We start from the raw sequence: 15,087 nt of genomic DNA on the forward strand, positions 1-15,087 counted from the left end.
CATTTTGCTGTACAGGCAGCAGATGAGCTGGGGAATTGTATAAATAATACAAGTGTTGTGCTCTATTAATCAAATTTGCAGGAGTGCATATCTGATGGGATGTTGAAACAAACCACCAGGAAGAATCTTTGCTTGCTTTGGAGTCATCACACCAGCCCTTCAGAAACATGCAAATTAAACTGCACAGGCTCACATAATCTGATAAACACCCTCTATTAGTAAATACCAAGTGTATAAACACGCTTTCTGCTGGAAATTAGTGATAGTTGATGAGTAGATGATGCAGCATTCTAAACTGTGATTTCAGGGATTTACAGTCACAGTCTTATTGATACTGATTTGTGTGTCACAAGCTTTTTAATTCCATCTAATTAGTGAACCGTAACCCAGACATAATATGGAATTTGATTGAAACAAGCAATTGTCAACTGATCCAACCCTGGTGCCCTCCAATGTCCTTGAAAGTGCAGAAGCAAAAAATTAAAGTGTAAAATTAGCTTTGGCTAATCACACCACCAGAAGAAGTCATAGATTCAAAGGGCATTTAGTAGCACAGCGAAACTGGCATGGTAATTAGCTTCTTTTTATTGAATTCTCTCACAAGAGGATGCTTTTTATCTGTGTTTTTCACCCTGAAATTGAAGATTCAGAGATTCCGATCACATAGAGGGGAGTGGCTGCAGAGCTGAAGTATGCCTGTCAGCTGACATTGATGCTGTGAGGGTAATTAAAGTCATTAGATTGATGAGCGAGTCTGTGTATGTGTGTGTGTGTGTGTGAGAGAGAGAGAGAGAGAGGGAGAGAGAGAGAGAGAGAGACTGAGACTGGTCCTTAAAACTGCTTAAGGCTTAAGACTTGTTTTTAAAGTTTAGGTCAGGTTACAGTCTTGTTAGAGGTTGATTGGTTCAGGAATAAGGATTTGGGGAATGTGTTATGTCAATGTCTAACTGTGTACAGCTGGGGCTCAGCACATCTCTCAGGCACTAACAAGTTATAGAATTTGAAGTTTCATCTTAAAAGTATCTGGGGACAAATGAAGCAAAACAGGATATTTTGTAGACTGACCTATGGCTGCACAGCCCTCTTTGTGCTTGACTACTCCCTTAACTGTATATTTACAGTTAAGAAATGTCAGGATGCTATTTGAGGAGGTCTCAATGAAGTCAGATACTGAAAATAGATAGTGAAAATGTACCTATCCAGGCTGTAGTTTGTGCTGCAAATTAAAATATATGTATTTTTACACTGTTTTCTGTATTTGAATCAGGCAACTTTTTAAAGGGCGACACAGAGGCCCGATTTAGCCTCCAATCGGGGGCAAAGCTAACTGGCTTTCCAAAATGTGTAGTGAATTGCAACTCATTTTATCTTGTAAAGGGGTCTTTAACAACATATATGAAAACGGGGAGGCTGCATAGCACAGAAGCTGAGAAAAGGGAAATTTTGACCTTAACATGTGACCTGTGAGGGATGCACACTCCTGGTGCTCTGTACATGGTTTGGCAATTAATCGCAATTAGCATTTACAGTACGTTTAAGCTGTCTGGGTCAGAGTGAAATGCACAGAAAGAGGATTCTTTCTACTCTGCCTGCACGCCTCTTGGTCACCTTTCAGCTCAAGATTGTGCTTAGGAATGGTTATAGGTGCTGGAATATAACATTTTTCCCAAATGACTAAAATAAATATAATACATTTGCAGCAACCTGAGTCAGTGTTGGGCAGATATGGGTGATTTTTAAATAGGTTAATACCCTGACACATATGTATATACTGTACATACACATGTTTCCCCTTTGAAAAAAAAGATTACAATTTTTTAAATAAATCAGTGAAAACTAGCATTATTTCATAAAAAATACTAGAAAATTAAATAAAAACAGATAAAACTCATTCCATTTTAATTAAAGATACCGGAAATAGTGAAAATGCAGCTATCCAAGCCGTAGTTTTTGTCGCTGTTATGGCCCACTCGTGAGGTCCACAATGAAAGAGGAAGACACACTGACCAGTTTAACCCTTTATTTCTTAAACCAAAACGAAAACGACCAATAATAATTATAACCTGCAGATGGTGGGGATCTACTTGGAGAGGCGGAGTCACAGAGCGCATCAAAGGTCAAAGGATCAAGGACTCAACATGAAAGACAGGGGTTTTTTCATTGAAGTAAACATGAAAGACCTCACATAAAAGACCTAAATTCGACAGTTAAATCCGGCTGAAGGTTAGTAAAGCTTGATCCAAACCAAAGCACCTGCTTAAATATTAACAGTTAATGCTAATTGTAACATTTAAAAAGGAACAACCAGCAAAACTCCAGTCCGAATACTAAGTTTCTACTGCAAGTGAGTGAACTCTCCCCTTTCTGATAGTTTTAAGATAACTGCCACTGAGATTTTACAAGGGAGCACGTTTTGTCATCTTGAAACTATGAATGTTTTTCTTTTCTTAAGCATTTTTACTAAATATATTCATATTCTCATATCTTAATGACCCCTTTATCCTTTTGGGGGTCATGGGGAGAGCACACATATAGACGAAGGCAGGGTATACCCCTGGTTGAGTTCATCACAGGGCCCTATGTTAGCTATTGTGGGTTTGGTACCTTGCTCAAGGCAGTGTTCTGACTAGGCGGTGCTTCTTCCACCCTCCCCTGCTACCTTCCTTGCTTTGTCTGCACTGAAGCCTGAGCTAAGAACCCTCCGCTCCTCAGCCCAGTCCCCAACAGCTACCGCCACCCACCTATTCTTCAATTAATTCAAAGCACCAAACAAAAAACAGGCCATTATGGACATTATGGAAACTTTAGGGTGAAATTTTCCCTCAGTCGAAAACATTTAACACTTCAAAGAAAATGGCGTATTTGTATGTGACACTATGAATTTACTTGTCATTCTAAATTATAGCAAATGTTTGTTTTTTGTTTTTTCTTGTGGTTTTAGACTCCAACAATGAGCACTAACAGTTACCGCGCAGGACAGGTTCCCTCCATCAGAAGCTCCCAGTGTGGTGGCGAGGGAGATGCACGGACAGAAGGGATGACTGAAAATCTGATCAGAACTTTTCGGGGCATCCTTAACAAGCTCACCCCTGAGAGGTTTGAAAGCCTCATGAAACAGGTGGATGAGCTCAACATCAACAATGAGGAGACACTGAACGCAGTCATTGAGCTCATCGTTAACAAAGCTTTGACTGAGCAGAGCTACAGTGCAACCTATGCGAAAATGTGTCACCACCTGAAGGGGGTAAACTCTGCATTCTTTGACTGTACGATTGGTTGAATTTGGACCAGATTATTGCTAATGATATCCCAAACCTTTCCCACATCAGGTGACGGTCCCGTCCCGGAGCAGCGATGGATTCATTTACTTTCATAAACTTCTGCTCCAAAGATGCCAGATGGAGTTCGAGAACGGACTTCTGAAGGAAAAGGAAAACAATGTGTCTGTTGCTCAAGAGGTGAGTACCGGCACACCTACAGCGGAAGGAAATATACAAGTGCAATTATAGGACTGAAGCTCAGCCTTATAAATGCACCTTTCATGAGAACTTTTTATTTTTCCTACAAAATTGTGTTTGCTCGACGAACAGTGGAATAGTTAGATTTTGAACTCAAACTTAAATGTAAGCTTTACAGTGTTTCACCTAAATTAAATACATGTAAATCTGCCCTCAAAGGAAGGTGAGGAGCAACAGTTAAAGGTGGACCTGGAGCAGACCAAACTCAAGACGCGTGTGCGTTCAGTGGCAAACATGAGGTTTATCGGTGAGCTTTTTAAGCTGAGAATGATCACGGAGGCAATACTACACACGTGCGCAGTTAAACTCCTCCAGGACGTGTGCGAGGAGTCTATGGAGTGTTTGTGCAAGCTCCTGTCCATAGTGGGGAAAGACATGGACACTGAGGCTGAGAGGGTAAGGAGAGCTGTTTGCAACACACACACACAAAACACACACACATACACAGATAGACACACTAACACACTGTCCACGCATAAACTGAATGAGTGGGACTCTTATTTTCTTCCTTTTATTTCCTTCCTTTTAGCCAAAACTCAATAGCTACTATGACTACATTTGCTACCTGCTGAAGGAGTGGAAGATGTCCACAAGGATAAAATTCATGTTGCAGGATGTTGTGGCCCTAAGAAAGGTGAGACTCTTTGATGGTTAAATCATGAATATAGTCTGCAAGTCACGGTTGAATTCTCATCACATCTCATGTGTGGACTTCAGAACAATTGGGTGCCCCGCAAGAAAGATGACGGACCAAAAACCCTTCAGCAGCTTCACCAAGAGGTGAAGCAGGCTGAAGAGAGGGAGCAGTCCCAGTTCAAGAAAGGGCAAAACACCATCCAACAAAGAGGTGGTGGCAGGTTGGCAGATCGCGGCCAATCCTTTAATGTGAAGGTCTGTGATGGAGACAGGAAGCAGAACAACCATTTGGGCAGCAGCTCAACTTTTGAGATGAACGGGCAGCCGGAAGAGAGAGAACCTGTCACGTTCCCGAATGAGCAAAACAGGGGAACACAGATTAAATCTGTCAGCAAAATTCCTGGTAAATAACTGAAAAAGCCTAAAGATTTGGTGCATTTTTAAAGCAGACATCTGGATGGGGATTTTCACTACTTGTTGCTCTTTGCAGTTGAACACAAGACCACCCCAAAAGGTGGATCATTATCAAAGCCATTATCAGCGTTGATCACAAAGGAGGAGGCACAAGCGCAGGAATGCAATGAAGAAGAAATACACCAAGCGCTAAAAAGACTCCTGCAGAACTCTGTAAATGATAAAATAGAAGAGTGGATCCAGGTAACTCCCGATGAGAATGACCTTTAAACTGGATTTTTCAATAGAGATTGTGACTGTAGGCATGAAACTAACAAAGGTTCCTCTCCCCCCTCCCAGAACACTCTCAATGACAGGCAGAGGTCGTCAGATGCTTTTGTGAGGGCATTGATGAGAGCAGTGTGCCAGTCAGTCATTGTTGACTGTAAGTGTTCTATAATGTCATATAGAGGCAGAAAACTCAGCCTGTTTCTGTCCAAAAACATGATTCATTAGTTTTAACCCACAAATATGTTTGTTTTACATTATGTGAGCACATACACAAAACCAGCCTGTGACACCTTTATGGCCCATGATTAGCTGTGTTCAGTTTCTTTACAGTGGTGTGAAGAGAGTGTTTGTGTTGTCAGGTGGGGTTTATACGCTCAATACCTATGAGCTGCTCGAGAGAGTGAGCCTCCTCAAGAGGTACATCACTGATGACCAGAAGCAGCTGGTGGCCCTCAATGTTCTGAAGCAGCTGGTGGTCCACATAGACCAACCTGATGGTGAGTGTCCCATCTATCCACCTTGACGGTCATGGCTTTGTTCATTTTAACTTTAACTTTAACTGAACTACAAATTCGGAAGCCAGTGGTGTTTCTCTATTTACTTATTCCTGTGATTTTTGCTGGTGTGTGTCTGTGTAGGTCTGCTGCGGATGTTTTTTGATGTATTGTGGGATGAAGAAGTCATCGAGGATGAGACCTTCTTTAAATTCAAGTCATCCACAGTTAATTTGATATCCGTAAGCAACTTTTTCACCATGCTCCAAGAGGCGAACAACTGACGTTGGGGAGGAAAAAAAAAAATATATATATTTTTTAAATCTGCATTATTTCATTGTCATTAATATCATCTGTCTGAATAAAATTCAATCTATGTCCAAATACAAGTCCTTGAATATCATTTATGTTTTAGTGAAGTTGGGTAATATGGTCCCGACTGGCACCATTTATCCTGAAGTGATCATCATGTTTTAATTTCTAAAGGAGTTTTGGTTAAATGTTCAAGACAGTTATAAACATTTACACTAAAACTACCTGAAGTGCACAGTCTCTAACAAGTATTAATCATTTATAATAGTTAATGATAAAATAAAGTGATAAATAAAGTAAAATAGATTGTGATATTTTGAGCGTATTTCTTATATTTGTTTTTCTAGTGATACTAAAACATTACAATCAAACTTGATGTAATGGAATGGAAGTGGTGGAGATTCAATTTTGTCACATTGATCATACATAATATTAGAAATGTAAACTCAAAACATGAAAAAATAGCATTTATGTAAAGTAATCCATACAATTACAAGTGTGTGCGTGTGCGTGGGTGTGTGTGTGTGTGTGTGTGTGTGTGTGTGTGTGTGTGACGGAGAGAGAGGACAGGATAAGTTGACGTGCATTAAAATTGTCTAGATACCAAGGAATTATTGTCTTTAAACCGGCTGCACAGTGTCCGTAACCACAGATTCAACGTTTTCCCCAGAATACAGAGATAACTGGACAATAAACACAGACCCAAGGGAAAGATCACTTTTCAGTATATTGAGTCTATTTACTAAAACCCCAAATGGGCTCTCAAAGTTTCAGACACGCCTGGTGCTCTGCACACGGTTTGGCAATTCATCGCAATTAGCATTTACAGTACAAGTCTGTCTGGGTGAGAGTGGAATCCACAGAAAGAAGATCCTTTCTGCTCTGGCCTGCACACCTCTTGTTCACCTTTCAGCCCAAGATTGTGCTTAGGAATGGTTATAGGTGCTGGAATATAACATGAGTTATTCCCAGATGACTAAAATAAATATAATACATTTGCAGCAACCTGAGTCAGTGTTGGGCAGATATGGGTGATTTTTAAATAGGTTAACACCCTGACACATATGTATATACTGTACATACACATGTTTCCCCTTTGAAAAAAAAGATTAAATTTTTTTAGATAAATCAGTGAAAACTAGCATTATTTCATAAAAAATACTAGAAAATTAAATAAAAACAGATAAAACTCATTCCATTTTAATTAAAGATACCAGAAATAGTGAAAATGCAGCTATCCAAGCCGTAGTTTTTGTCGCTGTTATGGCCCACTCATGAGGTCCACAATGAAAGAGGAAGACACGCTGACCAGTTTAACCCTTTATTTCTCAAACCAAAACGAAAACGACCAATAATAATTATAACCTGCAGATGGTGGGGATCTACTTGGAGAGGCGGAGTCACAGAGCGCATCAAAGGTCAAAGGATCAAGGACTCAAAATGAAAGACAGGGTTTTTTTCATTGAAGTAAACATGAAAGACCTCACATAAAAGACCTAAATTCGACAGTTAAATCCGGCTGAAGGTTAGTAAAGCTTGATCCTAACCAAAGCACCTGCTTAAATATTAACAGTTAATGCTAATTGTAACATTTAAAAAGGAACAACCAGCAAAACTCCAGTCCGAATACTAACTTTCTACTGCAAGTGAGTGAACTCTCCCCTTTCTGATAGTTTTAAGATAACTACCACTCAGCTTTTACAAGGCTGCACTCTTAGTCATCTTGAAACTATGAACATTTTTCTTTTCTTAAACATTTTTACTAAATGTATTCATATTCTCATATCTTCATGACCCCTTTATCCTTTTCGGGGTCATGGGGAGGGCACACATATAGACAAAGGCAGGGTATACCCCTGGTTGAGTTCATCACAGGGCCCTATGTGAGCTGTTGTGGATTTGGTATCTTGCTCAAGGCAGTGTTCTGACTAGGCGGTGCTTCTTCCACCTTCCCCTACTACCTTCCTTGCTTTGTCTGCACTGAAGCCTGAGCTAAGAACCCTCCGCTCCTCAGCCCAGTCCCCAACAGCTACCGCCACCCACCTATTCTTCAATTAATTCAAAGCACCAAACAAAAAACAGGCCATTATGGACATTATGGAAACTTTAGGGTGAAATTTTCCCTCAGTCGAAAACATTTAACACTTCAAAGAAAATGGCGTATTTGTATGTGACACTATGAATTTACTTGTCATTCTAAATTATAGCAAATGTTTGTTTTTTGATTTTTCTTGTGGTTTTAGACTCCAACAATGAGCACTAACAGTTACCGCGCAGGACAGGTTCCCTCCATCAGAAGCTCCCAGTGTGGTGGCGAGGGAGATGGACGGACAGAAGGGATGACTGAAAATCTGATCAGAACTTTTCGGGGCATCCTTAACAAGCTCACCCCTGAGAGGTTTGAAAGCCTCATGAAACAGGTGGATGAGCTCAACATCAACAATGAGGAGACACTGAACGCAGTCATTGAGCTCATCGTTAACAAAGCTTTGACTGAGCAGAGCTACAGTGCAACCTATGCGAAAATGTGTCACCACCTGAAGGGGGTAAACTCTGCATTCTTTGTCTGTAAGATTGGTTGAATTTGGACCAGATTATTGCTAATTATATGCCAAACCTTTCCCACATCAGCTGATGGTGTCGTCCCGGAGCAGCGATGGATTCATTTACTTTCATAAACTTCTGCTCCAAAGATGCCAGATGGAGTTCGAGAACGGACTTCTGAAGGAAAAGGAAAACAATGTGTCTGTTGCTCAAGAGGTGAGTACCGGCACACCTACAGCGGAAGGAAATATACAAGTGCAATTATAGGACTGAAGCTCAGCCTTATAAATGCACCTTTCATGAGAACTTTTTATTTTTCCTACAAAATTGTGTTTGCTCGACGAACAGTGGAATAGTTAGATTTTGAACTCAAACTTAAATGTAAGCTTTACAGTGTTTCACCTAAATTAAATACATGTAAATCTGCCCTCAAAGGAAGGTGAGGAGCAACAGTTAAAGGTGGACCTGGAGCAGACCAAACTCAAGACGCGCGTGCGTTCAGTGGCAAACATGAGGTTTATCGGTGAGCTTTTTAAGCTGAGAATGATCACGGAGGCAATACTACACACGTGCGCAGTTAAACTCCTCCAGGACGTGTGCGAGGAGTCTATGGAGTGTTTGTGCAAGCTCCTGTCCATAGTGGGGAAAGACATGGACACTGAGGCGGAGAGGGTAAGGAGAACTGTGTGCAACACACACACACAAAACACTCACACATACACAGATAAACACACTAACACACTGTCCACGCATAAACTGAATGAGTGGGACTCTTATTTTCTTCCTTTTATTTTCTTCCTTTTAGCCAAAACTCAATAGCTACTATGACTACATTTGCTACCTGCTGAAGGAGTGGAAGATGTCCACAAGAATAAAATTCATGTTGCAGGATGTTGTGGCCCTAAGAAAGGTGAGACTCTTTGATGGTTAAATCATGAATATAGTCTGCAAGTCAGGGTTGAATTCTCATCACATCTCATGTGTGGCCTTCAGAACAATTGGGTGCCCCGCAAGAAAGATGACGGACCAAAAACCCTTCAGCAGCTTCACCAAGAGGTGAAGCAGGCTGAAGAGAGGGAGCAGTCCCAGTTCAAGAAAGGGCAAAACACCATCCAACAAAGAGGTGGTGGCAGGTCGGCAGATCGCGGCCAATCCTTTAATGCGAAGGTCTGTGATGGAGACAGGAAGCAGAACAACCATTTGGGCAGCAGCTCAACTTTTGAGATGAACGGGCAGCCGGAAGAGAGAGAACCTGTCACGTTCCCGAATGAGCAAAACAGAGGAACACAGATTAAATCTGTCAGCAAAATTCCTGGTAAATAACTGAAAAAGCCAAAAGATTTGGTGCATTTTTAAAGCAGACATCTGGATGGGGTTTTTCACTACTTGTTGCTCTTTGCAGTTGAACACAAGACCACCCCAAAAGGTGGATCATTATCAAAGCCATTATCAGCGTTGATCACAAAGGAGGAGGCACAAGCGCAGGAATGCAATGAAGAAGAAGTACACCAAGCGCTAAAAAGACTCCTGCAGAACTCTGTAAATGATAAAATAGAAGAGTGGATCCAGGTAACTCCCGATGAGAGTTACCTTTAAACTGGATTTTTCAATAGAGATTGTGACTGTAGGCATGAAACTAACAAAGGTTCCTCTCCCCCCTCCCAGAACACTCTCAATGACAGGCAGAGGTCGTCAGATGCTTTTGTGAGGGCATTGATGAGAGCAGTGTGCCAGTCAGTCATTGTTGACTGTAAGTGTTCTATAATGTCATATAGAGGCAGAAATCTCAGCCTGTTTCTGTCCAAAAACATGATTAATTAGTTTTAATCCACAAAGATGTTTGTTTTACATTATGTGAGCACATACACAAAACCAGCCTGTGACACCTTTATGGCCCATGATTAGCTGTGTTCAGTTTCTTTACAGTGGTGTGAAGAGAGTGTTTGTGTTGTCAGGTGGGGTTTATACGCTCAATACCTATGAGCTGCTCGAGAGAGTGAGCCTCCTCAAGAGGTACATCACTGATGACCAGAAGCAGCTGGTGGCCCTCAATGTTCTGAAGCAGCTGGTGGTCCGCATAGACCAACCTGATGGTGAGTGTCCCATCTATCCACCTTGACGGTCATGGATTTGTTCATTTTAAATTTGAACTATAAATTCGGAAGCCAGTGGTGTTTTTCTATTTACTTATTCCTGTGATTTTTGCTGGTGTGTGTCTGTGTAGGTCTGCTTCGGATGTTTTTTGATGTATTGTGGGATGAAGAAGTCATCGAGGATGAGGCCTTCTTTAAATTCAAGTCATCAACAGTTAATTTGATATCCGTAAGCAACTTTTTCACCATGCTCCAAGAGGCGAACAACTGACGTTGGGGAGGAAAAAAAATCTTTTAAAAGAAAATCTGCATTATTTCATTGTCATTAATATCATCTGTCTGAATAAAATTCAATCTATGTCCAAATACAAGTCCTTGAATATCATTTATGTTTTAGTGAAGTTGGGTAATATAGTCCCAACTGGCACCATTTATCCTGATTTGATAATCATGTTTTACTTTCTAAAGGAGTTTTGGTTAAATGTTCAAGAGAGTTATAAACATTTACACTAAAACTGCCTAAAGAGCACAGTCTCTAACAAGTATTAATCATTTATAATGGTTAATGATAAAATAAAGTGCTAAATAAAGTAAAATAGATTCTGATATTTTGAGCATATATTTGTTCTTCTAGTGATACTAAAACATTACACTCAAGCTTGATGTAATGGGATGGAAGTGGGGGAATTCAATTTCTTCACTTTGATCATACATAATATTATAAATGTAAAAATTGTGTTTGTGTATAGTAATCCATACAATTACAAGTGTGTGTGCAAGTCTGTGTGCGTGAGTGTGTGTGTCTGTGACAGAGAGAGGACAGGATGAGCTGACGTGCATTAAACAGCAAACAGTGAAACTATAATTGGCGGGACTTTTCCTTTTCTGTGCTCTGATGGTGGGTTCTGGTTCAGTAAGCTGTCCTTCAACCCAGATTTGACTGAAGGAGCTGATATTTTGGTCTGATTCTGCTTCTACAGTTTCCTGTGTGCTTTCACCTCGTACAGCTGCCCCCTTTGGATGAGAACACAGGAATGCAAAGATGAGATGATGAAAAATCATTTAAAAGCACAATTAATGCGCAATAACTTTCACTCACTCACTCACTCACTTTGTACCGCTTGTTCCTCCGCAATAACAGGTTGGTGTGATAAAACTGTCTTAATACCAAGGAATTATTGTCTTAAAACTGGCTGCACAGTGTCCATAACCACAGATTCAACATTCTTCCCCAGAATGCAGAGATAACTGGACAATAAACACAGACCCAAGGGAAAGATCACTTTTCAGTATATTGAGTCTATTTACTAAAACCCCAAATGGGCTCTCAAAGTTTCAGACGAAAAATTGTTGAAATGATCTGGAGTGGGAAGCTTACTAGAACAACACCCAGTAACTGTTTGAAAAACAGGACAGAAACCAAGATACCTTTGAAACTGACACATAGGAATCATTACAATTCACCTCAAAGACGATATTGATTTATTTGTGAGGCTGAAATTAACCTCGCAAGCAGTACTTGATCCTAAACCTGAACAGAGGATGCACAGCAATATCATTTTAAATTAGTGATATGATGCCATCAAAGGACCACCTGCTCCTGCCTGAAGCACCTGAGCGGTGAAACATTAACGTATATGCTACAATATATAGTGAATACATATATGCCCACTGTATGTGTTTGTCTCTGTTGTCAGCTTTATTTTCCTTATTTAGGAACACCCAGAGGATTTGAAAATACTACCCTCTGGATTAAGTGAAGGCCTCACAGGCGGTGCGTTGAATACATGTAACACCGAGATGGTGAAGCAGGACCAACACCCGATATGTGACTTTGGTAAAATGGAAAAGGGGGATTTTAAAAAGAAATGGATATTTCATGGCTGCCATGGATGTGATATGAAATATTCTAGTGTTTGATCCATACAGCAGAAATGTTCATGTACAAATTACCCTCAGAAATGTCATAGGTTAGACATTTAATCATATGTGCTGATAGCTAATCCTGACGTCCTCTGATTTAAAGTGCTGATAAGCCCTCTAATCTGCTGATATGGAATCAAACAAAGTTCGGGAATAAATCTTTTTAGACAAATGTGAAATTGGGAAAATGTGATTATATTGATGTTTCTGTATGTTGAAATGAACGTTGCCTTTTTGCGGAATTCGATTTCGGAGCTTTCCTTTTGAAAAAAAGAGTTCAGTGACTAAAAAAGAAAAGAAAAGAAAACTTCTTTAATTGAAATGCAAATGTGCACCTGTTCGTGCCAAAAGCACAACATTAGAAAACACAGCGGAGGAGTTAATGGTCGGAGCGTGTTCCAGTAAAACGTTTCATCGGAACCCTCAGACGCAAACACAAAGACGGAGCTTCAATCGCGCTTCCACCGATCACAGCACCCCTTTATGATGCAAGGAAACTCCATGATGGAGTTAGAATTTCGATAACCACAGCACTTGTGGCGTGTCAGATTCCACCCAGCTGAAGGTTCTGCTGGTGATTAGCAGCAGAGTTGCAGAAAGACGGCTGGAGTTCACACTGAATACCCCACAGACGGACTCTGAGCTGCTCTGGAAGTAGGTCTGCCTTTCATTATGAAATATTACAGCATAAATCCCAAAGTGTTTTGGGACGGAAGCAGATTAGAGTTGAGATTTTGGATGAGATGTGGAGATGTTCAGGCTGTAATCAGGCCTGGAAAGGCTCACATAATTCCTCCTATGCCCACTGTGCTTTTGCAACGCTTATTAAAATTCTGAAATTAGATTAGCGTTGTTGTCTTGATGAAAACCAAAAAAAAACAGGCTGCATTTGATGCACCTGATTCTCTTTTATCAACTGAACAAAAACAGGCACAGTCAATTTGCTCATTTAAAAGCCACAAATCATGTGGCTCCATTACAAACCTTATTCAACTGTAACATATGAACATCGCTCTTAAACAAACAACTGAAAACAATTTTAAAAAAAGTACATTCTCCTGCTTCAAATACGACATAAAACAAAACATTGTATACCATACCGGTTTAAATCTTTCCTCATCTACATACATGTGTGTGTGTATGTGTGTGTTGCACCTCTGATCTGACCTCTGGCAGCAAACATGTTGATACACCGAAGAGACTGACATCCAAATGATGGATCTCTCTGGGAAAAATGTTCTACTTTTTCCTGAATGTCCAAATCAAATCAAAGGTAACACAAAGACGAAGACAGCGAACAGGGCTGTAATTTATTCACAGAACCAAAAAAAAAGTTGCACCGTGTTGCACCGAGTCACTTACATCTGCTGTTCGCTGTTGATGTGAAGGACGTGACCAGCCCGAACCATACGCCAACCAGAAACCTGGTATAAGAGTGAAGGCTTTCAGGAAGTTGTTGTGAGATTTGTAGCTGTCTAATCACGTCGGATGGCTGTTGGCTGATCTGAGGCACTTGTAAGCTGAGAAGCTGGTCCAACTGGTGGCCTAATTAAAAGTAAATGCAGCCAGTAAGCCCCCGGCCCGAACAGCTGTCCGTCTCTTCCATTTAAGAATGATTCAAGCCTTTTCCTTGAAGATGCTTTCTATTGCTTTCATTGTCAGTGTGAATGCGGTTCAACGGTTTTGACTTCACTTTTCACACAGGTCCCAACAGAATATTAATACAGAATAAATCATCTATGCTCATGTAGTTTGAAGGATTTATTCTGTGTCGTTCATTTTGCTTGGAAAATGACAGGTGATAACTGGTGATAAATTTACGGCGTAACACATAAAATTAATGAATTTACAGACGTGTGATATTCTGAAATTGACCGACTCAAGGTTACACTTTGTGGTCTGTGTGTGTGTGTGTGCGTGTATGTGTGTGCACAAAAATATGCATTTCATCAGCATAGTGAGGACCCTTCTGGGAATTGAGGACATTGTGGGTGGTCGTTACAGCATCAAAGGTGTGTTTGAGGCTTCAGATTTAATTTAAAGGTTAATGTTTAATGGTAAGGGGCCTGGAAATGTATTATGGTGGTAAAAGTCCCCACAAATATTGATAGTGTGTGTGTGTGTGTGTTTTCTGTCTTCATTCCATGCAATATCTGGATTTTAGAATCAATTTGTACATAAATCTACAATAGCTGAGTTACAATACAACTGACTTATTCTGAATTAGTTTGTCTCGCTGTGCCAGTTTCTATTGACTAATGTTCTCATAAACTAATGGGCATCATTTCCTGTAATCCTGAAGTAAAGATGATGACCACCATCCATTTTCCCAAAGATGAGCTCGTCTGGAAAAATGCTGTAAGGAAGAATCCCAGTTTGTCCACCCAGTTAAAAAACTGTGTCAATTCAGCCATTTCAGTCCTGCCCTGCTCTCATGGTGGAGGGAAACTATTTACTTCTATGGAAAAGAACAACGTTTTAATTGAGTTTAATGGGGGGGCTATCTTTCTCTATCTCTGCCCAAAGAATGATTTCAAGAATTATATTTCTAACATCACAAACAAGCTCATCAAGCCCCATTAGGGAGGGTTTTTATACGGTGACTCAGACATTTTAGAAAATGTGGTCACTGTTTATTTGAGCATGCTTATGACACCTCTTTGTATTTTTAGAAAAAAAATTGCATGGTTCTGTCTGGCTGTGGGAGAACCGACACGTCTAATATCTCTCTCTGCACCCCCGGGGGCCTCTTGCAGAAGTGTATCTAGCACAATGGTGCACCGTGTAGGAAAATTAAGCTGTTACACATAGAAAATGTTTTGTTAAAAATGTGGTTCTTTGTTATTGATGTAATGAGCTCTGACCATAGTAAATGAAATCTAT

The 15,087-nt window shown here is 40.4% G+C and overlaps 2 protein-coding genes across 2 annotated transcripts; both read left to right on the forward strand.

Moving 5' to 3' along the window:
• Positions 1 to 2,950: 2,950 nt before the first annotated feature.
• On the forward strand, positions 2,951 to 5,616 carry LOC115251532 (eukaryotic translation initiation factor 4 gamma 3-like). Its single transcript, XM_029844129.1, has 9 exons — positions 2,951 to 3,244; positions 3,330 to 3,458; positions 3,678 to 3,914; positions 4,048 to 4,152; positions 4,236 to 4,557; positions 4,645 to 4,811; positions 4,908 to 4,992; positions 5,198 to 5,335; positions 5,477 to 5,616. The coding sequence occupies exons 1-9, from the start codon at positions 2,951 to 2,953 to the stop codon at positions 5,614 to 5,616; spliced, it is 1,617 nt and encodes a 538-aa protein (XP_029699989.1).
• A 2,280-nt stretch (positions 5,617 to 7,896) lies between these two features.
• Positions 7,897 to 9,511, forward strand: LOC115251533 (eukaryotic translation initiation factor 4 gamma 3-like). The gene is made up of 5 exons (XM_029844130.1): positions 7,897 to 8,190; positions 8,276 to 8,404; positions 8,624 to 8,860; positions 8,994 to 9,098; positions 9,182 to 9,511. The coding sequence occupies exons 1-5, from the start codon at positions 7,897 to 7,899 to the stop codon at positions 9,509 to 9,511; spliced, it is 1,095 nt and encodes a 364-aa protein (XP_029699990.1).
• Positions 9,512 to 15,087: the final 5,576 nt, after the last annotated feature.

The sequence above is a fragment of the Takifugu rubripes genome, chromosome 11, assembly GCF_901000725.2.
Source record: "Takifugu rubripes chromosome 11, fTakRub1.2, whole genome shotgun sequence".
In the NCBI taxonomy this organism is placed as follows: Eukaryota; Metazoa; Chordata; class Actinopteri; order Tetraodontiformes; family Tetraodontidae; genus Takifugu; species Takifugu rubripes.